General features: G+C 51.0%; 1 protein-coding gene across 1 annotated transcript in view; it reads right to left on the bottom strand.

Annotated features, from left to right (window-relative positions):
• The window catches only part of LOC101398972 (polycystin-1-like protein 2), a 100,164-nt gene that overhangs the window by 36,113 nt on the left and 36,985 nt on the right, over nt 1-27,066 (bottom strand). Inside the window, 14 exon segments of the mRNA XM_087419886.1 lie at nt 811-912; nt 3,002-3,232; nt 8,102-8,295; nt 8,764-8,986; nt 11,653-11,784; nt 12,477-12,603; nt 13,638-13,762; nt 15,511-15,693; nt 17,580-17,711; nt 20,968-21,162; nt 21,847-21,992; nt 23,825-24,001; nt 25,165-25,306; nt 26,051-26,171. Of these exon segments, the coding sequence (XP_087276012.1) occupies nt 811-912; nt 3,002-3,232; nt 8,102-8,295; nt 8,764-8,986; nt 11,653-11,784; nt 12,477-12,603; nt 13,638-13,762; nt 15,511-15,693; nt 17,580-17,711; nt 20,968-21,162; nt 21,847-21,992; nt 23,825-24,001; nt 25,165-25,306; nt 26,051-26,171 (2,230 nt within the window).

Raw genomic sequence — 27,066 nt, 5'->3', positions numbered from 1 at the left:
AATAGTTTCTTCACTACCTCTAGCTAGCCTGCTCTAGGACAGATGGCTCAGCCTGACCTCTTAGTTAGATGCCACCCAATCAGTTTACCTAAAAAATGTAATTAAAGACTCATTGTTTTCTTTTTTTTTTTTCAGTTGTATTTTTTTTTTTTTTGAGGAAGGTTTGCCCTGAGCTAACATCTGCGGCCAATCTTCCTCTTTTTTTCCTTTTTTTCCCCCAAAGCCCCAGTAGATAGTTGTATGTCATAGTTGTACAACCTTCTAGTTGCTCTATGTGGGACGCCACCTCAGCATGGCTTGATGAGCGGTGCGTAGGTCTGCACCCAGGATCCGAACTGGCGAACCCCGGGCCTCTGAAGCTCAGTGCACAAACTTAACTGCTGCGCCACCAGGCCAGCCCCAAAGACTCATTGTTTTCTAACATTTTTCTTTCATTCCTTTCTCCCCTCTCTTATAAGTTCCGTTTTCTCTTTATTCATTGACAACAGTTTACTGACTGTTCTTCATCTGTGAACACGTTTGCATGCAGTGACCAACTAACTGAGTTATTCTTTGATAGGATAAGGAGGATGACCAGCGGCACTGTGCGAGATTCCAACCCTCCCTTAACCCAGTCCTTCTTTATTTTTTTAAATATTGGGGCTTAGGGTGATATTTTGAGAAAAAAGATTCTTTCCTCTAAAAAACAAAAACCCAAAGAGAAAAAATCATACAACACAAACTCCACTGTGCTAAAGCAACAATGAACTGGCTGGCACCTTGCTGGGTAGGACGTGCTGATTGACCGAGGGGTCTTGTGTGGTCAGGTACCTTTGAGGAAGTGGCTGCCCCTCTCCGGTGTCCGGTGTAGACTGTCACCAGGTAGTGATACTGGGCAAAAGGATCATTGTCCTCCAACACTGTGACCTTCACCTGGACAGAAGGACAGCGTTAGGAGGGCCGTGCTCGGTGAGTTCATCCACCACACAGCAGCCAAGAGTGAGCTGGGCATTCATGACAATTAAAGGGGGAAAGTAACATTATGTATGCTATTTATCCATTCTATCAGGTGAGAACTGTTCTGTATAAAAGCAGGGTTTCAAGTAAAAACCAAAACTTTTAAAATAAAAAAGTAACTAAATGCGTTCATTATTGCATATGACTCAAAGTCGTCTAATTGGAAATGAACTTGGTATTAAGCTGAGAATGTTCAGCGTTTGATCTGGTAAATGATGCAAACTTCATATACAATTTCTCATAACACTGGCAACCAGATTGTGCCTCTAATTTAAAAGGAATGAATATTAAGGGGGGTTAGCAAAAAGAAAAAGAAAAAACAAGCTAGAGTTGGCCGAAGGCTGCAGTAGGCTCTGTTTTGAGCTGCCCAGATCTCCTGTCATTGGAGGGCTTGTTGCCCCAGTTCCTAGGGTGTTGTTTTCAGGGATGCAAGAGCCCCCTGTGTCGAGGTCATGCACCCTCCTGGGGAGGCCAACATCCAATGGCAGATTGATGCAGTGCCTGGGCCTGAACAAGATCTAGGCATCTCAACCCAACTCAGGACAGCTCCAGAGCTCCCCGAGGGGTCAGCTGTGTTGTCAGTGGGCTGCATCCCAGCTCAACTTCTCTCTCTGCTCATCCTGCCTCCTTTCCTCCCTTCCTCGGGGCTGATCCCAGGCACTCCTTGATAAACACCCTGCGTGCTCAACTCCCTCTCAGAGTCTGCTTGCTGGGAACCAACCTGCAGCCGAGAGTCTTAAAGTATTCACATTTAATCCCTTGAGTGAATCAGACAGCAGTATAAACGCTGTACTATTATTAAGTTTCATACCATCTTAACATCCTGAGAGGTGTGGCTGTGTGTGGGGAGGGCGGGGAATGGAGAATGTTTCAGAGCTTTGTGACAGTGCATCCTTGCATTCATTTATGTGCTCACTCAGACACTCACAAATATTTATAGAGGGCTCACCATGTGTCAGACATGGTGCACATATCAGAAAAACAATCAGAACTTTTTGTGGCAATTTGTTGCACAATTTATTGTTGTCTGATCCCATTTTTATCCTCAAACCTTTCTTACGGTCAGATAGATCTGGGTTTGAATTCTGGCTCCTGGGAAGTGGTCTTGGACCAGTTAATTGTTCTTTCTGATCCTTGGTTACCGCCTCTGTAAGATGATAGAGGTACTGTGCAGTGAAGGGTGAACTCAGCAGGCTTGGGTTGTCCAAACCCTGCGCTTTCCAAAGAAAGGGCTGACTCTTGGCCAGCTCCTGAAAGATAACCTCTAAGTCCTTGTAACAGCCTGCATGATAAGAATGTCTTTGAAAACCTGGGGCCTTAGGCCACACCAGATAGTCTCTGCTAACAGTGTGATCTTGGGCAGGAGAGGAGTGTTACTGGAGACTGAGTAACTAAAATCAGTCATGTGAGCACTCCATACGTATGTGACTGACCCCCAAAGAAACCCTGGACACCAAGGCTCAGGCGAGCTTCCCTTGTTGGCAATACTTCTTACATATTGTCACACGTCATTGCTACAATCAAGTCTGTCCATATGACTCCACTGGGAGAGTATACCTGGAAGCTCTTGCCTGATCTCCTGGGCCCTTCCCTTTGCTGATTCTAATCTGCATCCTTTCACTGTAATAAACCATAATCATGAGTATAACAGCTTTTCTGAGTTCTGTGAGTCCTCCTAGCAAATCACTGAACTTGAGGGTGGTCTGGGGACCCTCAAACAGTACCTTCCTCTTAGGGCTATTGTGAGCATTAAATGGGGTAATGGCTGGCACATAGTAAATCCTCCATAAATGGTCAGTATTATAATCCTCCTGATAATTTGATGAAAAAGGACATTTTACGGATAGAGAGGCTGAGGGGCTGGCTTGCATGAGACGATCCCTGGGATCAAGGCCTGGATTTGCAGCTAGCCTCTCTGCTCCCCACCCGGGCTCCATTTCCTGGAGTTCCTTCAAGGGGACACCCCTGCTCCTCCCTCCCATCCCCGGGGACCATGCAACCTCACCTTAGCCTGATCCTGAGCGTCCTTCCTCCTTGCCCAGATCACCACCAGCACATAGACTATGCAGAGGCAACCCACGGTGGTCACAACCACAGGGTTGTCCTCAAAGGTGGCAAAGAGCTCGGCAGTCTGGCGGACATCGATGGCATTAGGCATCACCAGGAACGTGCTTCCAAAGAAGGTGAGGTGGTTGCAGAGGCAGTGTGTCTGGGAGAGGGTGGTCCGTGGCCCCACCTGCAACCCCAAAGAGGCCTTGGTGGAAATGTGAGCGCATCCCTGGCTGGCTTGAGCCCCAAAGGAGGAGAACAATGAGGGGTGGACACTGTCCTGGGGAGGGGCTGGGAAGGCTGCTGGGACAGCAGCTTCAGGATTCCCCTTGGGCTTTTTCATTTCACTAAAAATTAATTTTAAAATGCAGAGAATATTATCTATAACAAGCATCTTTGCACCCATTATGCTCAATGGGCAATTGTCCATCTTGTCAGTTTGCTTTGTCTTTTTTAAGAAGTATTGTGGGTAACGTTGAAGACTCCTCTGTCCTCCACCCTCCATGAGCAGCCATTATCACAACTTTGGCATGCATCATTCCAGTACATTCTCCCACCTGATGCTCATTCATTGGACAGATATTTCTGAGTGCTAATTCTAGGTCAGGCAACGGGCTAGGTGCTGAGAGGACCTCCTGGTGACCAACTCATCTCATTTTTTTTTTTTTTTTGGTGAGAAAGGTTAGCCCTGAGCTAACATCCGTTGCCAATCCTCCTTTTTTTGCTGAGGAAGATTGGCCCTGGGCTAACATCCGTGCCCATCTTCCTCTACTTTATATGGGACACCGCCACATGGGTGTGTAGGAGGGCGCCCAGGATCCGGGCCTGTGAACCCTGGGTCACCGAAGTGGAGCGCACGCACTTAACTGCTGCGCCACCAGGACAGCCCCCAACTATCTCGTTTTTGCAAGGACTTTCCTACTTTATTTATTTATTTTTTTTGTGAGGAAGATCAGCCCTGAGCTAACATCCATGCTAATCCTCCTCTTTTTGCTGAGGAAGACTGGCTCTGAGCTAACATCTATTGCCAATCCTCCTCCTTTTTTCCCCCAAAGCCCCAGTAGATAGTTGTATGTCATAGTTGCACATCCTTCTAGTTGCTGTATGTGGGACGCGGCCTCAGCATGGCCAGAGAAGCGGTGCGTCGGTGTGCGCCCGGGATCCGAACCAGGGCTGCCAGTAGTGGAGCGCACGCACTTAACCGCTAAGCCACGGGGCCGGCCCCAGGACTTTCCTGCTTTAAAACTGAAAGTCCTGAGTCCTGGGAGCCCCCTCAATCCTGGCCAAGCTGGGACAGTTGGTCCTCTTACACTGAAGAGCAAAAAAAGACTGAGACTGGGAGAACCATGAGAAGAAAAGAGAAGGACAAATGTTTAAATCCTAAACTGGTGTCTCAGCACCAGGAAAGTATTCCCTAAATTTTATCCCCTCAGATCTAGGCCCCTGTGGCCCCTGTCCTGGGCTCATGCTTTAAAGAGTCCCACTCTAGCTGTCCTCATGCTGCGCCCTTCTGCACAGGATGAGGAGTCAGGGGGCCACTGGGACGTGCCCACTGCAGCATACCACCCAGGACTAGGGCGGGCTCTAGGTGACCCTGATAATGAGCCTCTCCTTAAATTTTGCACTCTAGATGGCTCACTTGCCTTACCCTACTCCCGGCCACGGGCCCACCCCCACCTCATTTCTAGACTGTGGTTTGGGTACCTGGACCTGGAATTCCCTGCTTCCAAGGCCTGCACAGACCTATTCCTAAGGATCATCCTTCTGTGGTGGACTGGCCACTGATGTGCTCACCCCTGGGCTGAGGATGGCAAGATGTGGCTATGGGGGTGGGGCATACGGATGGAGCTTGGGCACACGGTCCCCCGTGGTGTAGGACAGTGAGATTGGTGGGGAGGAGACAGGAATGGGCCAGGGCAGGGAACTCATGTGTGCTCTTCGTTCATACTCTGAACTTAGGGGCAGGCCTTCCCTAAAGCCGAGGCCAGCTTGCGATCACCCCTCAGGGCCACTTGGTGGGTAAAGAAGATTTAATTCAGCCCCACAACCCAGCACAACCTTTTCATTCCACGGTCCAGCACGAGGTGGTAAGGTGGGAGGGAGCAGAAAATGCTGGCGTGCGGAAAATTCACTGCTCAACACCTGGTGAGGAAGAATCTGAAGCAGCCCAAACGTGCCCCAGAAGGTAACTCGTGTTTCTTTCCCTTAATGAGCCACCCAGCAAAGGCCGACCCCTCCACACAGGCGTGGCGCCCACTGTTCATTAAGGATTTCACGTGGGTCTTTGTTCCGGGTTTGCACTGTTTTTCTCAGTTTCCCAACCCTGGTCAGCATTTGGCACACAGCTGTGGGCCTTACACGAACACCCGGCACACCCAGAAGGGGAGGGGTTGGTTTCAGAGAAGGAACCCAGGCAGGTGCCAGTGACACGACCATCTCAGCGCTGGAGCCCAGGGACCAGACTTGATTTGTGCCTGACATCTCTGCCCTCCTGAGTTTTCACAAAGGCCTGGAGGGCAGTGCCTTTCCCAACCTTTTCCAGCACGAGGGAGTCTTTGAACATGGGAAATTAATCTGTGCATCCCCTTACGATGGTAGTTGCCACTTTAGTATCGTTTGAGAACATGGATAACCAAGAATACAGGTTCTCAGACCCCCTGCAATAATTCTGCCTTTACCCCCGGATAAGGTCTGCAGTCCATAGATTTGGAACTTTTTTAGCTATTTAGAGAATTCATCCAAACACAATGATCCTATTTACTTATTTATGGCTCCTCAATGATCTCTCTATATCTATATCTCTATCTGTACCTATATCTGTATCTACATCTGTATCTATAATAAGCAGCAAGTATGCAATATTGGATTAATATAATTTGGGGTCTATGACACATTCCCACATATGACCTTTGTACATCCCACATTCATGTATGTAGGCACTAGTAGGTGTATATTTTTAATAACATAATAAGCACCTGAGAACCCACAACCCTACTCAAATCTAGGCACTTTCCAACGACTTACACGTAGCTAAGTGGTCCTCCTGCAATCTGTCCCCACGCTTCCCCCACCCAACCACCATGCTGCATCCCGTGTTCGTTGTTTCCGTGATTCCCATTTCATACCCAGTTCTGTCTTCTCTATGCTCAGATCGTCTAACATAGCAATCACTTTACTCTGTGGAGCGCTCACTATGTGCCAGGCACCACACTAGCCACTTTATACCCCTAATCTCATCTAGGTCCCACCCCAACTGTAAGTGGTAGCCATCCTTTATCCCTGTTTTCAGATGAGAAAGCTCAGAGCGGCAGAGTGACTTGTCCAAGGTCACTTTGCTAGTATTGATAAAGTAGGATTAGACCCAAGTCTGTCAGCTGGCAGAGCCCATGCTGCCAGCCCCTACACCATCCTGCTTTCTGAGCCTCAGGCCTCTGAGGGCAGCCTGCAGGGGGCTTTCTGCGCCAGCAACGTGAGGACCAGACAGCTTCTGGGAGCGAGGACTCTAGAAGGTCACAACACACCTGGGGTCCTGTTCATGAGGTACAAAGGCCTGTGCTGCGAGCGTGGGGAACCCGCCGTCTCTTGGACATCTCAACGCACCCTTGTCTCTTCCTGGTGCTTTGGGGAACTCCCTACGTGTGGCAGCCAGAAGCCAGGGCAGGGGAGTTGACAAAGAGGCTGGAGCTGCAGCAGAAACACACCTGGAAGGAGCTCAGCTCCTAGTCTCCTTCTGTGGCTCTGTTGGGACGTGGCATCTTACACTACTTATGACTGTTGTCATTTGACATGGGTGTGCCATTTGCTTCTTGTCTGTGTCCTGTGCTAGACTGGAAGCTCACCGGTTTTTCTCCCCATTGTGTCCCCACCACATGGTGACTATTTGTAGATTAAATGGAAGAAGGTATTTATGGTCTAGTAGATGGAGACTGGTGTGTGATAAATTTCCACTAGATGTGAAGGTTGCTGTTCTTGGTGAGGGTAGGAAGTGCCGTGGAAGTCCAACAGAGGGAGACTCCAGACGTTTGGAAGGCTCCCAAGAAGGTGGCATTGGACTGGGAGATGGAAGAGTGAATAAGAGTTTTCCAGGCAGGGTGGGTAAGACAGGCATTCAGGGGAGAGAACAGTGTATGCAAAGGCAGGAAGGGGGAAGGGGGACACTGACACCCCAGAGATGGCTTCTGATGGTCTCAAAGCCAACATCTGCTACCAGGACACTGTCACGGGCCTTGGCTCCTTGGGGGCAGAGCTGAGCTGAACTGAGACTGGGATTCGATTGCAATTAACAGAGCCACGTGCTTCCAGGGACTCGGTGAGACTGGGCTGGGCACTGTGGAAGCAGTCCCACATGTCACTTAAGGCTTGTGCTCTGGAGACAGACAGACCTGGGATTGAGACCCAGCTGTTCCATCTACTAGGTGAGGGATTTCGGGTAAGTTAGTTGAGTTTCCTGAGCCTTTGTTTTACCACCTGTAAACTGTGAATACCAACTGTCTTAGAGGGTTGTGGTGAAGATTTGAAGAGATAATACAAGTAAAGCACGGAACACAGCACCTGGCACAGAGTAAAGGACTCGGCTATGAGTTCGGTTCCTTGGAAATGACACCCTGGCCTCCCTCAGTGACCCAGATTCAGCAGGGCTTCCCAGTTGTCCCTTCGTTCAAGGTTCCCAATGCTGAGCTGAGCACACTGTTCCTGTCTCACGTGGCCCCCAGCACGGACGGAACAGACATCTTGCAATGATCTCCTAAGTAAATGTAAACAACCACTCCGCTTAGTGCTGCGGAGGAGGCGGGCGTCTGTGCTCTGAGAGTTTTCAGTAGGAAATCTGACCTAGCCAGAGGGGTAAGAGCAGTTCTGGAGGTGACACTTGGGGTGGGATCTGAAGGAAGAGTTACCTAGACTGGGGAGGAAGGGCATTCCGGGCACAGGGAACAGCATATGCAAAGGCCCCATGGAGGGGCCCAAGATGATACACCAGAGGCACTGAAAGGGGACCCTAAATGAGCCAGACACACCCAACCAAGCTGCTCTGTCTTCTTCACTTCCCTCTCCTTACCTGGCACCCGGAGTTGTCCCAAGTCCCCTGGACCTCATCCAAGAACACACAGTGGGACAGGAAGGTGGTGATGCCAACTGTGAGGTCTCTGCCGGGGGTCAGCGTCAGGTCAGACTCGGGGATCACAGTCAGATAGTAGACACCCTCTCCAAAATGCAAGTCCTCTGGGTTCAGGATCCATGTGGACAGCCCATCTGCAGGAAAGGGGGCTCTGGGTCAGCCTGAAGCCCCGTGGAGACTGGGGCTAACATCATGGGGGAGGGGGACCGAGGTGACTTGACAGGGAAGCCGACCCTGATGGTCCATCCCTTCTGACTGTGTCCCTTCTTGGCTGTGTGACTTTGGACCGGTTACTTAACCTCTCTGCTCTAATGTGGAAAGTGGAGATTTCAATAGTCCCCGCCCTCGAGGGTTGTCATGAGGACTGCAATGAGGTCAAGTCTGCAAGTGCTTGTCAGCTTCTTTAGGGCATATAGTAAGTGCTCACCTAAAGCTGCCGAATAATAATAATACCAACAACAACAACAAAAATAACCACTGAATGTAGCAAGTGTTTTTTTTTCTTTTTCCCTATGGCTTCTGATTCTCAAGTTTTAAGCTGGTCGCTCCCTGACACCCATCCCAGGAAACCGCTCAAGATGCTGGCCCGGTGACGGGACTACCTGGAGCAGCCACTGGCGGGAGGTGAGTTTTGGCGTCGTAGCTGGTCTTGTTGGGGTGGTAGCCATAGCCCAGGCTCAGTATGAGTGGGATGTCAGGTCTCCAGTGCAGCTGGATCCCCAAAGCCGCCCCCGCTGAAGTCAGATTCACCCACACAGCCTCGGGACTGGTCAGGTTCAACACGGTCGGCTCGCTGTGTCCTTCTGAGAGCCGAGGAAGCAGGATCTGTCATCAGAAACAGTCGAATCAAGGGTGTGCTAGGATGGGAATGCCAGTGGGCGTCAGGGCTGCTGTACAGAGCTGGGCAGGGTGAGCCCCTGGGAAGCTGAAATCCATGCTGTGCTCATTCTGTGAGGCTCCTGGGGCTGCTGTAACAAATGACCACACACTGGGTGGCTTACAACAACACAGATTTGTTGTCTTACAGCTCTGGAGGCCAGAAGTCCAAAATCAGTTTCACAGGGCTCAAGTCGGCAGCGCGGGTTCCTTCAGGAGGCTCTAGGGGACAATCTACTTCTTTGCCTTTTCCAGCTTCTGGAGGCCACCTGCATCCCTTGGCTTGTGGCCCTCCTCACATCACCCTGACCTCTTGCTTCTGTCGTGAAATCGCCTTTTCCTCTTCTGGAGTCGGCTCTCCCTCTCCCTCCCTCTTATAAGGACCTCGTGATGACATTGGGCTCACCCAGATCATCCAGGCTCATCTCTCTCAAGATCCTTAACTTAATCACATCTGCACAGTCCCTTTTGCCATGTCAGGTGACATTCCCAAGCTCAGTGATGAAGACATGGACACCTTGGGGGTGTTTATTCAGCTTATCACATTTATCAAGTTGTGCACCCCGGCTCACGGCTGCATCTGCACAGAAAGGAGATTTTTTTCTAATGTGTATAAAGATGCCATGTGAACTCTCGGTGGCGTTGATGAAAGTGTCGAGCAAGTAAGTGTAAGTTAGGAGCACAGGCACCAGCGGCAGAGAGACCTCTGTTTGGATCTTGGGTCTGCCTTATATTAGTTCCAGGACCTCCAGCCAACTAACAAACTACTTTGAGCCTCAGTTTCTTGTCATCAATAGACCATATAGACTCATTGAGAGCATTACAAGTGATATCGCATGCAAAACGCTTAGCCAAGTGTCAGATACACAATAACACTCAACAATTAGTCACTGTCATTACTCTGACAATACAAGTTCTCATAACCACTCTCCATTTAATCAGCTCTCCAGATTAACTGATGCTCTCCATTCTCTTTCTAAAACAGACTGATCGATGCCCACTGTGCACTGTTTATTTACTCCTGGTGGGTCTCTCCAGTAGACTCGGGGATGTGCCACCCAGCTCCCCCTTCCAAGAAGGACCTGCTGCCCGGTCACGAGAGTGTGGTCAGCAGACAGGCTCCAGCTCTCAGCTCCTTCAGGGTCTGCCCTGGCCGCAGAGACTCACCTCGCCTGAAGGCACTCCCTTCCCAGGGCCACCTGCATCCCGTGACTGAGTGAGGAGGGGGTAGACAGCCCAGACATTTTAGCCTGCTGCAGGACACTCTAGTCTCATTCGTACCCTGGGATTTTAATTTATAGAGTGAGTGAGTGAGGACGTGGAGAGGTCAATGTCACTGAAAGAAGAATTTATTACTTACGTTTCCTGAGAGGAGGGGACCACTGTGCCACACAGGGCCACAGGGGAAGCACCTGGTCGGACGGCAGGAGCAGGTGCAGGGGAAAGCCTAGACCCTTTACTGGGGTTTCCAAAGGCAAGGCAGGCCAGGGCAGAGTAAACCGCTTAGCCAGTCTGAATAATTCCGGCAGGCTTTGGCTATAGGGGTGGTCTCTAGTTGGTGGGTACCTGGCCCTGGGATGATTCCAGGCAGGGGAAATGCTGGCTTGGTGTGTGAGAGTCAGATACAGGGGGTGGTGGGGATATGGACTTGGGATTGGTTGGTTTGCATATGAAAGGCATGCCCTGGCAGAGCACTTTGCTGTCTCTAAGAATAGGCTGGCCCTGGGAGGGGCAGTCTCTCCCCAGCCAGCAAGATTTTTAAGATATCAAAATATAGACAATCACAAACATGATTAATACAAACTTGATGGCTGATACCTGCTGCAGAGCTCCCTCTGGGTCTGCTGAGGTGTGTGAGGTCTGGATTGCAGTCTGACTCCTCCTCCTGCCCCATCCTGCTTTCTTTCCTCACTCTTGATAGGTGTTGATCCCTAACAAACATCTTTCCCAGCACCTGCTTCCAGAGAACCCAACCTATGACCTAGAGTAACCCTAGCAGCTCTCTCCTGCCAGTGGAGTCGTCTGCTCACCGAGAGGCAGTTGTGTTTGATCCCAAACCTGCTTATGTCCGTTTTACTTATGATTGTAAAGGTCAATTTTAATGATGTATTTCATGGAATGAGATCAAGTGACAAAGTAGGAGTGGGAAAAGAAAGAATTATTTACATAAAAACTCAAGTTGAATGCTTTGAGAAGACTCAATAAAGACGAGTTGCTAAAAATTATTGTTGAATTAGCCATTGATGAGAAAACTGTAGAAGATTAGAAAAAAAAATCATTAAAATCTCGAAAGAATCTGAACTCGTGTTGTACCATGGTGTGCTTACATTTTTGCTTACCTTTAATGAAAATCTAACTGGACATGTTAGGAGTTTTTTATGGGGATGGTTATGTAATGAAGATGATTAAAATTCCGATCAACAGATTTAAAGAAACTTTTTGGTTGTACACCCAAAGATTGACAATGATATACATTTATGGTTTTAAGTTAAATGTAATGTTTAAGGTATGATAAGGATCATTTTTAATCATTCTCCTCTTTAATCATTTTTTTTCACAATGAACCAACTTTTGGAACCAACCAGGTAACTTCTGACAGCACCCCCAACTTCTACCTCAATATTCTCTGACAGATTCTTCACGGGTATGAGCTGTCCACTAGTGCTGGTCAGAGAGAGGCCACCAACAGTTCCGCTGACATCAAAGTGACTTTGGGCTGGGAAGGGGCTCTTTGGGAAACTTATCATCTGAAATCAAGAACAGGAGTGTTAGCCAAGATCCCTGAAGGCTGGAAAGTGATTAGGTCCCTGTGTGGATGATGAGTTTCCTAAGATGGGATGGACACACAGCCCTTGCCCTATGGGGTGAATGAGGACCCCACCTTTAGCTGCTGCTGGTTTTCCTGGTGTGTGTCTGCCCTTCTGGGCTATAGCCTCAGAGAGCTGGACCTAGAGAACTGATTCAGACTTGCTACAGCTGAGCAGTTACTGGGCTATAAAACAACCCAAGCCTTTCTTCCTGGCAAAGCCAACAAGAGTCTAAGAGAAATATGTTTGTCTATTTTTGTTGGAGCTCAAGAAACAAAGTCAGATGTGCCCTAACTTGAGAATGGAACAGAGCCCTGGGTTTGTAATTTCCTAGTTATGGAGCAAAGTCTGAAGAGCTTCATTTCCAATGACTAATTGAACCATGGCTGCTGGAGAAATTCCACAACACAATGGACAGAAGATAGATTTGGGAGTCAGAAGGCCTAGGTCTGAATCCCAGCTCTGCCACTTTGCTTGTGGCCTTGGGCAAGCCACTGAACCTCATCTGTAAAATGGGCATAATAAGACTGGGTAATTGACAGGGCTGTTACCAACATAAATGAGCCAATGCATGAGAAAGTGCTTTGCAAACTGTAAAGGGCTGTTCCCAAGGACGTTGTTTCTGTTGTTACCCTTATGTCCACGGGCTCCTGACCGTCTCCCGTGGAGCCAAGGGAGGAGGCAGCAGGCAGGGTGAAGGTCACAGAGCTGGCAGCAGCAGTATGCACAGAGGAGCCTCGCCAACTCCGGGGCTGTATTCTGGCCACAAGGTGAGAACAGAGGCACCAGGGGAGAGAGGAGAAAGTCAGTGTCAGAGGAAGATCCACACACCTCTTGTCCTACAGGGAGCCCCGGGTTACCACTAGAGTGGGCGGCTCTATTTCCAATCTCCTAGATGGTCTGCCTATTTGTGTCAGTTGGAGCAGCATAAAAGGCAGTGCACGCGCCCTACACTGGGCTGGAGGCTCTGTGAGTCCAGGGCCTTTGCCAGTTTGGTTTCCTGCTACACCCCAGTGCCCAGAATAGTGCCTGGGACACAATGGTGGTCAATATATAATGTGTTGAGTGAATAAATGAGCTTTGATGTAGAATTTCTCCAGGCTTATCTCCCCTACCTACCTGATCTTCAATGTCATGGGCTCCCAGCCCCATCTTTTCTGGCCTTTGACCTTGTTCTCTCTGATTAGACTGGGGCCCTGGTTTCAGATCCTAGCTCTGATCAGGCTGCTGCTTTGGGAAACTGCCCCTGTGACCCATGAAGGCAGCCCTGGCACAAGGGACCAAGGAAGGGTGTTGGGTCAGGGCCCCAGTGGTGCCTGCAGTGTGGTCCAGCACCTGCTAGTCAGCTGGAGGAAGGGAAGGGGGAGGGCATCCCCAGGGACTGAGGGCTCAGTGAGCGACAGGCACTCCACGGAGCAACTCCTAAAGGAGGTGCACCTGGAATCCCGGCGGGTCCACGCAGTGGGCGTGCCCAGACATGCCCCGATGAGGTCAAAAGTGGGCAGGCCCCCCTCATTCAGCCCCTTGCCTGCATAGCTCCAACATGACCAGCTCTTAGCACTCGTGGGTGGCTCTAACACTGGGCGTGCCGCTCACCGCCTCCCTTCCGGTGTTGTACAATTACCCAACACGGGGACCTTCTCTCAGGGGAAAGGCCTTCCCACTTCCAGGTCCCATCATTTCTCCTACCCCAGGGCTGCCCTCCTAGCCTGTCACAGGGTCTTGGGATGTGGGTGTGGAATGAGCCAGGTCAGGGGACGAGCTTTCTTGGGGACCCACAGTACCGCTGGTACCTGTTTGTGTACACGGAAACGGAGGGCGTGGCCATGGTGGCTGGAAGGCCCCCGGGCAGTCTCCCCAGCAGGAGGGCATCCTGCACGCGCTCCACAGCTCCCAGCAGCTGGGGCACCGTGGCCGTCTGGAAAAGGAAGCAGGGGATACGGCTACTACCCGTCTCCGTACACCACCTTTGTTACTGTCACCAGGCTGGGGTGGGACCTTCAGCAGGGACTGGGAGAGGGCAGAGGAGCGAGGCAGAGACGGTGATGGGACGCCATTTGCTGAGCGTCAGGCACTGGAGAGAACGAAGGGTGAGCACTTAGCAAGATCCCAGTGCTTGACTAGGCGAACCCTTCCCGTCCTCAGACAACTCCGTGACGCGGGAGCTTTTACTATCCCCATAGCAGATGGGGAAACAAAGGCACAGAGAGGATAAGTGACTTGGGGAGGTCACACACTGATAAGGGGAAGCGCTGGGGCTCACGGTGAGCTGGCGAGGCGTCTGGCCCCTGAGACTGTGCGCTGAACCGTCACACTATGCGCCTCTCTGCGCTGCTCCACTTGACCTGGACATCCACCCACAGCCCAGGTCTTATTTGTAGGGAAATGGAAAGCCACAGGCACAGCCATTTCACAGGACCACCCAGGCTCAACCTCTGCTCCCAACTCCTCCCAAATCCCCAGCCGAAGATGTGGCCTCGCTGAAGCCAAGGTTCGCGTGATGACCCAGGAAGGGCTGGATGTTTGCAGAGTTCCTATTAGGGCACAGATTGTGTGTGTGTGTGTGTGTGTGTGTGTGTGTGAGAGAGTGTGTGTGTTTCAGGGTGACTGTGTGTGAATATAAGTATTCGAGTGTGTGTGTGTGTGACTGTGTGAAGGTGTGTCTGAGTGAATGTGAGTGTGAGTTTGAGGTATGGGTGGTATAAGTGAGCACAAGTGAGTGTGTGTATGTGATTTTGTCTGACTGCAACCATATGTGAGACTCTGCGTGTTTGTGAATGTGTGTGAATGTGTGGCTGTGTGTGAAGATAGTGTAAATGTGCATCTGTGAGTGTGTGCAAGAGTGTGTGCTTAAGGGTATGTGTGAGAGTATAAGTGGGTGCCTATAAATGAGTGTGTGTGTGAGAGTATGAGTGTATTTGTGTGATTGAATGTGTATGTGAGTGTTTGTGTCTGTGGGTGTGTGTGAGCATGTGGGTATAAGTGTTTGAGTATATCTGTGTAAATGTGTGGCCATGTGTGAGAATGTGACTGTGTGTGTCCGTCTGTGTGTGTGTGTGTGTGTGTGTGTGACTTCTTCCTGAATGGAGGTGAAGGCCCCACACAGTAAAGGGCTGTGGAACAGCAAGAAATGGGTTTTGTGACTCAGTCATGATGGTGTCTCAGAAGGCCGTGCCTCTCACGCCCCACCAGGGTGCCGGGGGCCACATGAGGCTGTGCTGCATCTGTTCTTACTCTGGGGACGCCTCTCTTCTAAGAACATTCCGTGTTCTTGGCTAAATGAGTTTACTCCAAACTTGCAGGGCAGACACACACTCTCTCCGGTCGGCTGCATATCTGGGATGAGGCAGAGCTCCTCTACTACAGACGAGGACATGAGGCTGCGGGAAGTCACGTAACTTGCCCAAGTCACAGGCTTGTCAGCGACAGAAGCAGGATTCCAACTCAGGCTGCCTCCTTCCAGAGCTCTCACTCAGCCTGCTATACCACACTGCCTTCCAGAAGCTCTGGTCTCTGGAAATTTTCTACCAGCTCCCTAGAAAGGACTTTAACCTCTGTGCCTCAGTTTCCTCATCTGCAAGATGTGGAGAAAGATCCACCTAGAAATGCTGGTGTGAGCTGGCCATGTGGTGGCTGGGAGGTCTGGACCTGGGCTGGGACACCGACCTGGCTACCGTTGGCCTCTGCAGGCTCTTCTGGTCTGTCCCTCAGAGAAGCTTCCAGCACACTGCCCACAGCCTGAAACAGGTCTCTGGTGGCCGTCTGGCGCCTCTGGTCATCAGGATGGGCCTTGGCACTCACTGCCAACAGGGCCTCACTGGCATGGTGCAAAGCCCAGCTGGCCTCTCGCTGCGCTCGCCCAAAGGAGAAGGAAAAACAGCATGAGCCCCTGCCTGGGATGGACCGTCCCCCGTGCCATTCAAGGGAAAAGGGCTACATTGAAGGGGAGAAAAGTGGGGACACAAACTAGGGAAGATCTGAGCCAGGACCATCACACAAGCTGCCTATATCGAGGACTTGAGACCAGGTATTTCCTGCCCTACAATGCACTAAGTTCCTTCAGGAGAGTCGCCTAGTCCATCTCTGAATCTTTCCCAGAGTGGCTTGCACAATGCCTAACACATTGTATGCATTCCGTAAACATTCACTGACTTGAGGGTCGGGGGGTGGGTGGATGGATGATGGAAGGATGGATGGATGGACGGTTAGGGATGGATGGATGGATGGATGGATGATGGATGGAAGGATGGGTGGGTGGGTGATGGATGGTGGGTGGATGGATGGATGGACATAGCATTTATTCCAATTTTGCAATTATATATATATTTGTGAAATTACTTGTTTAGCGTCTCGCTGCCCTGGTGTTCTGAAAGTGCCATGAGGACAGAGGCCATGTCTGTGTGATTTGCTGCTGAATTCTCAACAAGTTGCAATACTAGGCATTCAGGAAGCATTTGTTGAATGAATGACTAAATTAATGCAGGGATAAATGAATGAAAGAGTAGAGACACAGAAGTATGTAAGTACGTGTACAGATGTATGCACAGAGAATGGATGCATGAGCAAATGGGTGTGTAAATAGGAAGTGTGATATTAACAGCATCAGGTCCCCAGAAATAAAGGCCAGCAGTGCCAGGTTCAGGCCAGAGAATGTGAGGGGGACAACCTCCTGACAGAATGGGTGGGGCAGAGCCAAGATCACTCTCCTCTTTACTGTCCTATGGCTTCTTTTTTAACCCTTGGCTACCTAATGCTGGGAACATGGGGTTTTAATTTTTTTTTCATGAGGAAGACTGGCCCTGAGCTAACATCCATTGCCAATCTTCCTCTTTTTGCTTGATGAAGACTGTCCCTGAGCTAATATTTGTGCCAATCTTCCTCTATTTTGTATGTGGGACACTGCCACAGCATGGCTTGATAAGTGGTGTGTAGATCTGCACCCAGGATCAGAACCTGTGAACCCTGGGCCTCCAAAGCCGAGCAAGTGAACTTAACCACTACACCACTGCGCCGGCCCATGGTGTTTTAATTTAAATTCTCCAGAATCAGGCCCTGAGACAAGGATTTGAGAGCCAGTCATTTATTTGGAGATGATCTAGGGAAACACTGGAAGCAGAGTAGGGGAATGAGACTGGGAAGGGCAGGAAGCCTGTCCAGGGGGTGGATCAAGCCCGTTACCTGGGGCTCAATCCTGCTTGGGAGTTATCCACCAAGAGGGGTGGGGGAGCCAGGGTATCTGTACCCCAGCCCATTAGTCGCTGAGCACTGCACCCATCCCCTGGCACGTCCGACCTCCCATGTGAAAGGCAGAGTGGGCTCTGGAGGGGAGGGCAAAGAAGGCCCCCACACAAAGAAAGGTAGGAGCTGGCAGCTGGACGTCGGGCTGGTGTGCCCTGAAGTGGGGGGCAGGGGCGGGTCAGCAGCAGCATCTGGACACACACTTGACCACCCAATGATTAGTTAGATTCAGTTACTTCCTTGAGGTGCTCACGGGCTGGTGGGGGAGTGAGGTGTGTGATGAGCACACAGGCCAGCAGAAGCAGAGTGAGACATGGCTGCAGGAGGAGCACCTTCCCTCCCTTGACACCCCCACACAGGACCCTTGGAAACAAGATGGCGGAAGTCTTGGTGGCCCTGTGACTGAGAGACCTTTGGCCAGTGCCGGGTGAGTTGTCAGCCACCCACCATGGAGGTGCGCGTCCCATGGCCTGGCTCAGAGGGTGGGAACTACTCACCTGGGCCACGGGCGTGAGCTCCTCACTGCGGTGGGTTACCTCTTTCAGCACCTCGGCCAGCCCCTGCACCCTCTGCATGTCCCCCAGGGTGGCCGTGACCGTGGACAGCGACCCCAGGATACCCTCTCTGACCTTGGCAGCACAGAGGAAGGAAAAGGGGAAGAGGAAATGTAATTCCAGTGGCTTCATGAAGACGTTTCAGAAGGCTTTGAGGTCAGGGCAAGTGACCGGGCTCGCCTGGGGTTTTCCAAAGCCTGTAGACCTCTGTTTGTCTCATAGGACGTGTGGTGGGCGGAATAATAGCCTCCCAAAAATGCCCACATTCTAACCCCTGAAACCTGTCAGTATGTTACCCCACATGGCAGAAGGTACTTTGGATATTTGATTAAGTTAAGCATTCTGAGATGGGGAGAGTAGCCTGGATTAAACAGGTGGGACCAATGTAGTCACAGGAGTCTTAGTTTTTTTTTTTTTTTCCACCACAGCATGGCTTGACAAGCAGTGCATCAGCGCACGCCCAGGATCCGAACCTGTGAACCCTGGGCCGCCAAAGCAGAGTGCGCACACTTAACTGCTACGCCACTGGGCCAGTCCCAGGAGTCTTTCTCAGAGGGAAGTAGGAGGGTCAGAGGCAGAGAAGGAGGTGTGATGATGGAGGCAGAGGTGGTGGAGAGGGTGAAAGGGAGAGGATGGGGGATGGAGGGAGGGAGAGGAAGGGAGGAGACAGTGGGGGGAGGAGGGAGTGGGGTAGAGATTTGAAGATGCTGGCTTTGAAGAGGGAGCAAGGAATGTAGGCACCTTCTAGAAGCTGGAGAAAGCAAGCAATGGATTCTCCCCTCAAGCCTCCAGACAGTTCACAGCCCTGCCCACACCCTGACTTTAGCCCAGTGAGACCCGTTATTAGACTTCTGCCTTCCAGAACGGCACGATAATAAATTTGTGTTGTTTTAAGCCACTAAGTTTGTGGTCATTTGTAACAGCAGCAAGAGGAAACTAATACAGGAGGTCTCAAGCTTTCTCCAAATCTTCAAATCAGATCTGTAAAATCTGGCATTATTTAAAAACAAATGGTGCCTGAGGGTGGCACTTGTGACCAGAATGGCATGAAATTCAGAAATTGGATTACTTTGTTGGCCCAGTGTGGATGGAGATCTTGTTGCAGGCTTGGGTCCCTGTGTGCCTTTGGAGTGATGGGAACAAGGATCCCTCTATCTACAAGGGTCCCTAACTCCTGCCTTAAGCCAGACCTTCTGTGGCTTCTGGGGAACATGCTTTCTAAGCCACGATGCCTAATGAGGGGCTGGCCAGGGGCTGGCTTTGGTAGAGACAGAGAAAAACTAAGAATATAATTTCAGCCCTGCCCCATAGAACTTTCCGCATTGGCGGAAATGTTCTGACTCTGCACTCTCCAATACAGTAGCCACTGGCCATGTGACTATTAAACCCTCAAGATGTGGCTAGTGCAACTGGAGAACTGAATTTTTAACTTTATTTCATTGTAACTCATTTAAATGTAAGTAGCTAGACATGGCTGGTGGCAACCACTTGGGACAGCACAGATAGAAATGAGCAGCCTTCTCAGCCGCGTGGCCTGCTACTCACAACTTGCTCTGTCTAACTGTCCAACAGTCTTTCCCAGAAGCTGCAGAGTTTGAGTGTGTCTGCCATCAGCTCAGGGTGCATCTAGGCTGTGGCTTGGATGGAGGGAAAAATAGGCCAGTACATGAGGGGACTCTCATCAGAATGTTCTGGAAGGCAATTCAGGTAATGGATAATCTCATGTTGACCTCTGCAGGTCTTCCCTCCATCCGGCGTCACTGTCCTAGAGGCTGCCTGCCTGGAGACGTCACTGGCTCCTGACCCTCTGGCCAATGGATTCACTCAGCAGGAGATGAGAGGGCAGGAGGAGAGAGAACTAGAAGTTATTCTCCCGGTACCCTCCCTGCCAGGCCACTGTGGATTGACCACTGCATTCTTCAAAAGCCACCTCTCCTACTGGGGAGCCCCCTCCACACACAGCTGCCCCCTCTGGATTCTGGTCACTTCAGGCAGAGCCCCGGGGGTCCTGTGCTCTCCTTGTTTGTTCCCTAAACTCTGCTCCACTTTTCTCAACAGAGCTGAAAATCTTCTCAATTGCCCAGTTAGGGTTTGACATCTGCCTCCTGCCAGGACCGCGATGTTTCACGAGGAGACCTTGGGTCAGGCCGTGTGGTCTGTGTGCTCAGAGACCACAGGACATCCAAAGGGAAGTTTGCCATAGGTAATGCTCAGAGTGAGGGCAACCAAGAACGAGAACCAGGTAGGGTGTGTGTGGGGGGGGGAGTGTATGGGGAAAGAGGCTAACGTGAAGCAAAGGGCTGGGGTGAGAGGGCTAGAGGTGGATGAGGGAACAGCCAACCTGGGTTTGAACCCCGTCTTCACCACCTACTGGAAATGTGGGCCTGGGAAAGCTCCTAAAATTCTCTTACCCTGTTTCTTCTTATATAGCATAAATGGGGATCTCACCATTTACCTTGTGGGGTTTTGATGGGGTTTACACATCCATGCAGGGCCCGGCAGCACACAGTAGGTGCTCAATAAATGTTAGCTCCTTCTCTGTAAGGAATTACCATGACAACCACTGCTTCTTCGTATTAAGTACTGACCACGTGTCCTGCACCACACTACGTCCTTTCGTGCAGACCCTTCAGGGGACCAGAGAAGTCTTTCTTCTCTTCTCCATGTCCAGCAGGTGTGTGTGATGCTGTGTGTGTGTGTGTGTCCACACCCACACACATTCACATAGCATGCACTGGGAGTGGAGGTAATCATACGTTCTGCAGTAGTTTACGATATTAGGTTGTAACACGTGAAATGGCCATTTTGTGGATTAAAACTGGTTGAATGTTGGAAATTTCATTTGGTTTGACCTATAGTTACAGTGGACGCAATTCTTATTTAACTCTCACCACAACCTTATGAGGAAAATGCTATTATCCCCATTTTCCGGATGGAGAAACTGAGGCTTAGAGAGTTTCAGTCACCAGCCTGTGTCAATACAGATGGTAGGTGACAGAGCCAGGACAAACCATTAACCATATGACAGAGGCCAGGTCACTTTTGTTCTCTGGCCTCAGTTTCCTCATGTTTAATAGGAAGGACTGGAGCAATACTCTATATTCTTGCCCACCCTAGAAGCCGGTGACTCCACGGGGCTGAGCAGAGAAAGCAGGGTTTCTTCATTTTATGTCACTCACCAAATGGACTAGACGAGGGAGGTGATGTCAACAGCTCGAGAAACACCAAAGCCTTCTCCACAGATCCGTGAATCCCACTCCCCACCCCAAACGGCTGCATACAGACCCCGGGGGCCCCAGCAGATGGGATGAAAGGGGCCCATCTCGAGCACCTTCTGTCTGACGTCCATTCTCAGCGGCTGCTCAGAGCCCTGCCCCTGGCTCGCCTGGTCCAGCATGGATGACACGGACTTGGCCAGCTGGAAGAGCCGCTCAGGGCCGCGCTCACCTTGCAGAGTGGCAGTGATGTTCTCTGACACTGCAGCCTGGAAGGCCACATCCTCAACACGGGCGTCTCCAAGTCCCACCTAACAGGGAAACCAGAAACGTGCTCAGTGCAGGGAAGACCTCAACTCACAGGTTCTTGTTCAAGAACCTGGAGCCTGAAGTCGCAGGTATTCATATGGTAAACCAGAGCGTTGCTAGAAGGTCTTACACCTGGTGTGGGAGCTCTCCTGAGGCTTGAGGGCAGCTGGCCCCACTTGAACCAGGCAGCCGACGGCCACCAAAAACAAGCCTTGGACAATTCATTGCCTCACCTGTCACTGCCCTCCTCATTGTGCTCTCAATCCCCTTCTACTCCACTTGGCTTCTGACCCTTAAAATTTACTTGGGCTTTCCTCCAGCCTCTGCCTTGTAGCCCTGTTGGCTGATCTTGGTCCTCCTTCCTCTGGACTCTGAAGGCACTGATCTAACCCATCCCTGGGTCCTTCTGCTCCAGTTCCCTTCAGGCCTTGCCCCAAGTTCCCAGGACCCTACCTCTATTCTGACCACTAAGATGTAGGATCTACAAAGGTAGAGACCGTGTCTGTTTTGTCCACAACTGTATCCTCAGGGCCTGGCACATAGTAGTGCTCTGTAAATATTAGTTGAAGGAATGAATGAATCAATGACTCATCTGGTCATGCCCTTCAACCCAGCCACGCTCTTGGTGAAGTTCAGACAGATCAAGAACTTTTATCAGTAAAGCAACAATGGCCGCCACCACCCACCTTAACCGCTGCATGGGTCTGCTGTCTGTGTCCCGCAGGATTGGAGACAGAAATGACTACTGTCAGCACAAAGTCATTGTTTTCTTTTCCAAGTGGCAGGTAAACTGACGGGAGGGCAGGCTCTGGGCCACAGTGTAGACAGGAACCTGGTAGATGGAAACTGAACAGTTTGCGGGGCATCTCCAGACCCCAGGGAGACTGGAAACTCCCCCGAGGTAGAGGCTGATGACAAGGACACAAAAGCCACAGCTCATGAAGGCATGGCAGGCACTCTGGGGCTCCATAATCTCAGGGAGGAGAAAGCCATATATACTGATCCTCTCTAGGTAATTGCATGCTGCTGTGACCTTGGAATAATTTTACTAAAACCCATGAAAAATTTCAGAGTAAATCTCCCATTTACAGGCTTTAAAAAAAAATTCAAGGTTGTAAACCAAATTAAAAAAAGAAGGAGGAAAAAGAGGAGGGAGAGAGGAGGAGATTATAAAAATTAGCTCAAAACGTATCCAAGCTCACTCAAAAGTCACTTCCTGTGCAAAGGCCTTTCCTGGCTGCTCTACATAAAACAGCACCCCCGTCGCGTGTCTGTTTACCAGCTGTCTCCACCATTAACTGTAAATACAGTAAGGGCAGGGACTTCCTCTATTTTATTCACTGCTGCATATCCAGCACCCAGAACAGAGCCTGGCATCCAATACATATTTGTGGTAAAAATGAAGAAATGAATGAATGGGTGGATGAATGAATGAATATCATTTGTACCCTTAAAGGGGACCCACCTATCATTGGAATCACTATTCACTGTAGTGTGCAGACAAGCATGAAGCTATTGAATTGCAATTGATGACTCGTTTTTATGTGGTCACACTTCCCTGACCCTTGCTCGCTGGGTGAGGCAGAGGGAGGTACTACAGGGGAACAACCAGTTGGAACTGGAGCAGCTAGCCTGGCCCCTCCATTTAGGGGGATGCAGGATTGAAACGAAATCTACTTGCTTTCCCTGAATTATTTCCCTCCAGGCTCACACCCGGTCACAGCCCTCTGAACAGCCCTGCATTCCACATCTATTTGACAGGGCACCCCGTGAAAACCACACGCCTTTGGTCCAGGATAGCTTACGTCTACCTTTCCCTAGTCAAGGAGTCCAATTTATGACACTGTGATGTTTAATGCTGGTTATTGGGGAGCACCCCAGCAGCACTCCTGGTGCCTAGGTTTGGAGGAGAGTTCCAATCTGACTACAGCACTTTCAGAGCTCATGTGAGGGTCATGAAATGCCAAAGCCCATCAGGAGGAGACAAGGACACAGAGGGGCCCTCCAAGGACCAACCACCCGAACTGGGAGAACAGCTGCCATGTGGGCTGCTCAGCCCATCTCTCCTGCTGATGCCCTACAGCTGTCCTGGAGTGTGGATTGGGGTGACAGGACACTGTGCAGAGTATTGTGCAATGGGGATGGGGTCTGCATGCTTCATCCTCTGTAAACCTTTGCAAAAATGTCTCCTTTCAGCTCAGCATGTTCAATGGCATCGTCCATTCCCTGCTGCCTTCTGAAAAGTGGGCTCAGTAAAATCGTTGACTATTCTGTGAACCAGACCCTCTCTGTCCCGAATAGCTCCAGACTTCCAGGGGTCATGGCTACTCTGAGTGAGTGCTGGGGGATGGTGCCCTGGGGGTGGCCCCACGTGGTCATACTTCTGGGTATCCTCATCCATTTAACCCACTCATGCCAGGACAGAGGTCATTTTGGCCTCCGTAGTTGTGGAGGAGATACTGACAAGACCTGCTTCTCATCTCTCCGAGGTGTGTGGCTGGGTCAGTGTGCCTGGGGGTGGGGGTTAAGGTTTGGGGACTTTTCATCCTGCAAACCTCTCTCACATGGAACATATTCTTTGCACCTCTCAGAGAAAGACGAGCACCTGTTCTGGAAGAGGACAAGCCCAGGAGTTGAGGAGAGAGCACAGTCCTGGGCTGGTACCTGATTCCAGGCAGAAGCAGTACTCCAGGGGGCCCAGGGTGGCAGAGGTGTTGCAGAGGATGGTAAAGCTTGTCAGAACAGTGCCCTCCGTCGGGGCAATCGTGCAGGTGGGCACCTCGGGGGGAGGCAGAGAGCTGATCACATAGGTGTCCTCCCCATAGGCGTCCCCGGTCACTGCTGCAGAGTGAAAACAGAGGGTGCGTAGGGGGTCACACAAACTCCGCCATGCTTCGGAATCACCCAGGTAGCTTGTTGAACATGCAGATTCCCAGGCCCCTCTCTGGACCCAGAGCTTCAGACCTCTCTGGAGATCCTGGGGCAGGGCCCAGAAATCTGCATATCTAACAACTCCCCCAGATGCAGGGCGTCCCAGGGTCTCACCCTGAGAAACTGGTCAGAGATAGAGAAACAGAATCAGACAGACAGACCTGACCTTGAATCCCAGTTCTGCCATTTACTAGCCATGAGATCTTGGAATTGACCTTTTTGAGAGTCAGTTCCTCATCTGCAAAATGGGGCTAATAAAAGTAGCTTCCTCTCAGAGCTTTGATGAGGAAGGAGTATATTGGGAAACAATGACTTGCTCAAGATCACCAAGCTAGGAAGAGCCACAGCCAGGATCTGGAAACAGGCTGATCCCACCTCGAATCCACATTCTTCCCAGGCCCCCAAGGCACCGTGTGGAGCCCCCGTTGACCTGCACCAACATCCCACACATATGGTATAATCACCTGGTTTTTCGAAAAAAGTGCGTGCCTAGAAGAGCTGGGCATAAAGAGAATTTTAATCAGTAAAACTAATTCCTTGGCCTAGACTTAATTCAGAAGGTTTGGGGAGAACCCAGGAGTGTGCATTTTAAACAAGTACCCCAGGTTATCCCGAATGGGTGGTCTGTGGGCCACTTTGAGAAATATTGAATCAAAGGAATTCATCCGAGAGAGAATAATTGCCCCCATTATTTGTCTTTTTGAGAGTCCGCATTTCCCTCCACACTGGGCTGTTTTCAGTGAGAAGAGTCGACTTGTCCTGGCAGGACTCGCAGGCTGCAGGACCCCAGAATGATCTGTTTGTACCACTAGTGTTGTCTCATCCACTCTGTGTAATACAATCCGGAGACAGGTGTTCTTATTGCGCCCAGTTTACATGTGAGGAAACTGAGGCACGGAGATCCCTTCCCTATTCCCAGCTAGCAAGTGCTCGTGGTGGGATTCACACCAGAGCCTGTGCATGGCCCCCGTCCGACACTGATGTCCCGTATTTCCAGGCATCTGGGTTTGTCTTGGTTCACCCACTGCATCAGACAGAACCCGTGACAAGAGACAGAAGGCAGGCCCTCACACCTGTGACTCGGATTCGGACGGCCTGGCCCCAGGTCTGCAGGAAGGAGCTGTTGAGCAGCAGTGTGGGGGTGTCGCTCTGAAGGAGGATGAAAGAACGTGGCCAAAATCCTCGGAGTCTGCAGACCGCCGGGAGGGGCTCGGCCTGAAAGAGAGCGCAGCCCAGAGCCCTGAGACTGCAGCCAGGCCGCTGGACCTCAGCAGGGCAGTGGCTCCTGAGCCCTGGCATGCCTTTCAGATTTGCCTCTGATGGGTGGACGGCGGGTCCTGCCTGCTTCCCCCAGGTCAGCCCAAACATCCAATCTCCAGCCCTGTTAGCGCTTGTCCAAGCTCAGGTTCTCTAGAAGCAGAGCTTGAGAGGACTCCTGGGCAGGTCATTTATGGAGGGAGGGCTCTCGGGGGACCAGCAGGGGAAGGAGGAAGCAGAATGGGGCGCAGAATGAAACTGGGCAGAGAAGTGGTTTCAGGAGGCATCCAGCCTCAGCCTGATCCCACGGGGAGCTCTGGAGCATAAGCTGCGCCACAGAGGCTGTCTCCCTCAGAGACAAGGCAAGGGGGCAGGGTGTTAGCCCCCACGCCCATCAGTTATTAGCCAGTGGCCACTCCACGGCAGCTGGAGTGGGTGCATCAGCCTGGTAAGAGGGACCAGGCTGGGGCACCAACAGCATCCACTGTGGTGTTTCCCTGTTGTTTTTGCTCTGTGCATCCATGCTCTCTTCTGACCAATGCCCTGGTTTTCCTCCAGGGAATGCCCCCCATCTCGGCCCCCACTTCACCAGCTCTGAGTGGTATTCACCCACCCCCAGCTCAGTCCTGGGCGTGTGACACCGGTCTGGTCCATCAAAGTGGGAAGACGTTTCCATTTGTGAGTGGTTGCCAGTATCCTCACCTTCTCCAGCGGGGTGTCATCTAAATACCAGCTGAACACGGCCTCTGGGGAGTCGTCCCCCGTGGTGACCCTGAGCATCACGTCTTCACTGGCATTCACTGACCCACAGTTCTTCTGGCAGCTGAGGGAGACAGAGAACAAAGCGAGGAAGCTCGCTCAGACATCATGGCCACCTGCCTGGTCTTCTGTCCAGTTCTCCTCCAGTCCTTTGAGAAGGTGGGAAAGGGCCTTTTTTCAGGTGAAAGATGGAATAAAAGCAACCCCTGCCCCAGCCAAAACTGGACATAGCGTCGGTCATGCAGATGGTGTGATTCGTGCCCGGCTGAAGCTCGCTTCATTCATTGTGCAGGGTAAGGATGTGGAGATGCATGAGGCCAAGACAGGACCCTGGGCTCCAATCCTGTCCCTGCCACTTATGAATGGTCGCCTTCCACAAGTCACTTAAACTCTCTGAGCCTCAGTTCCCTCACCTGCAAAGTGAGGGGATAAGAGCAGACAATGTCTGTGATTCTTTCTCGTTCTAATAATAATGAGTGAATGCTGCGATTCACAGCCTGCATGCCACGGTTTATAAATGACTTCCATTGCTATTAGCTTATTCATTGCTTACCACAACCCTATGGACGCCTTGTCAGAATCCCCGTATCACAGACAGCAAACCAGGCTCAGAGAGCTTACGTGATTTGTCCCAGCAACACAGCTCCCGAGTCGGGGGATGGAACACAAACCAACATGTCTTGATCTGAATCCTGGGCCTTCTCTATAACATCATCCTCCCTCCCTCGAGCCAACAAGAGCTCACTTTGGCTCCTGCTGTGTGTCCCGTCCACCCCCAGGTCCTTTCAGTTTTAACTTCATAACAGCTCTCGAATCTCCCTACTTCTGCCTTCAGGTCTATCCTAGCACAAGTGTGCCGGACATTCTCCATTTGCCCCTGAAGCCCACTCTCCATCAACTCTCTGTGGCTCTGTGCACTAGGAGATTGATCCCATAGACTGTGTTACCCGAGCTCCTGC

The sequence above is a fragment of the Ceratotherium simum genome, chromosome 30 (assembly GCF_057802395.1).
Source record: "Ceratotherium simum simum isolate JZ-2026a chromosome 30, ASM5780239v1, whole genome shotgun sequence".
NCBI classification, from domain to species: Eukaryota; Metazoa; Chordata; class Mammalia; order Perissodactyla; family Rhinocerotidae; genus Ceratotherium; species Ceratotherium simum.
Note: the sequence above shows the minus strand (reverse complement) of the source record. Positions and strands in the feature narration are given on the sequence as shown.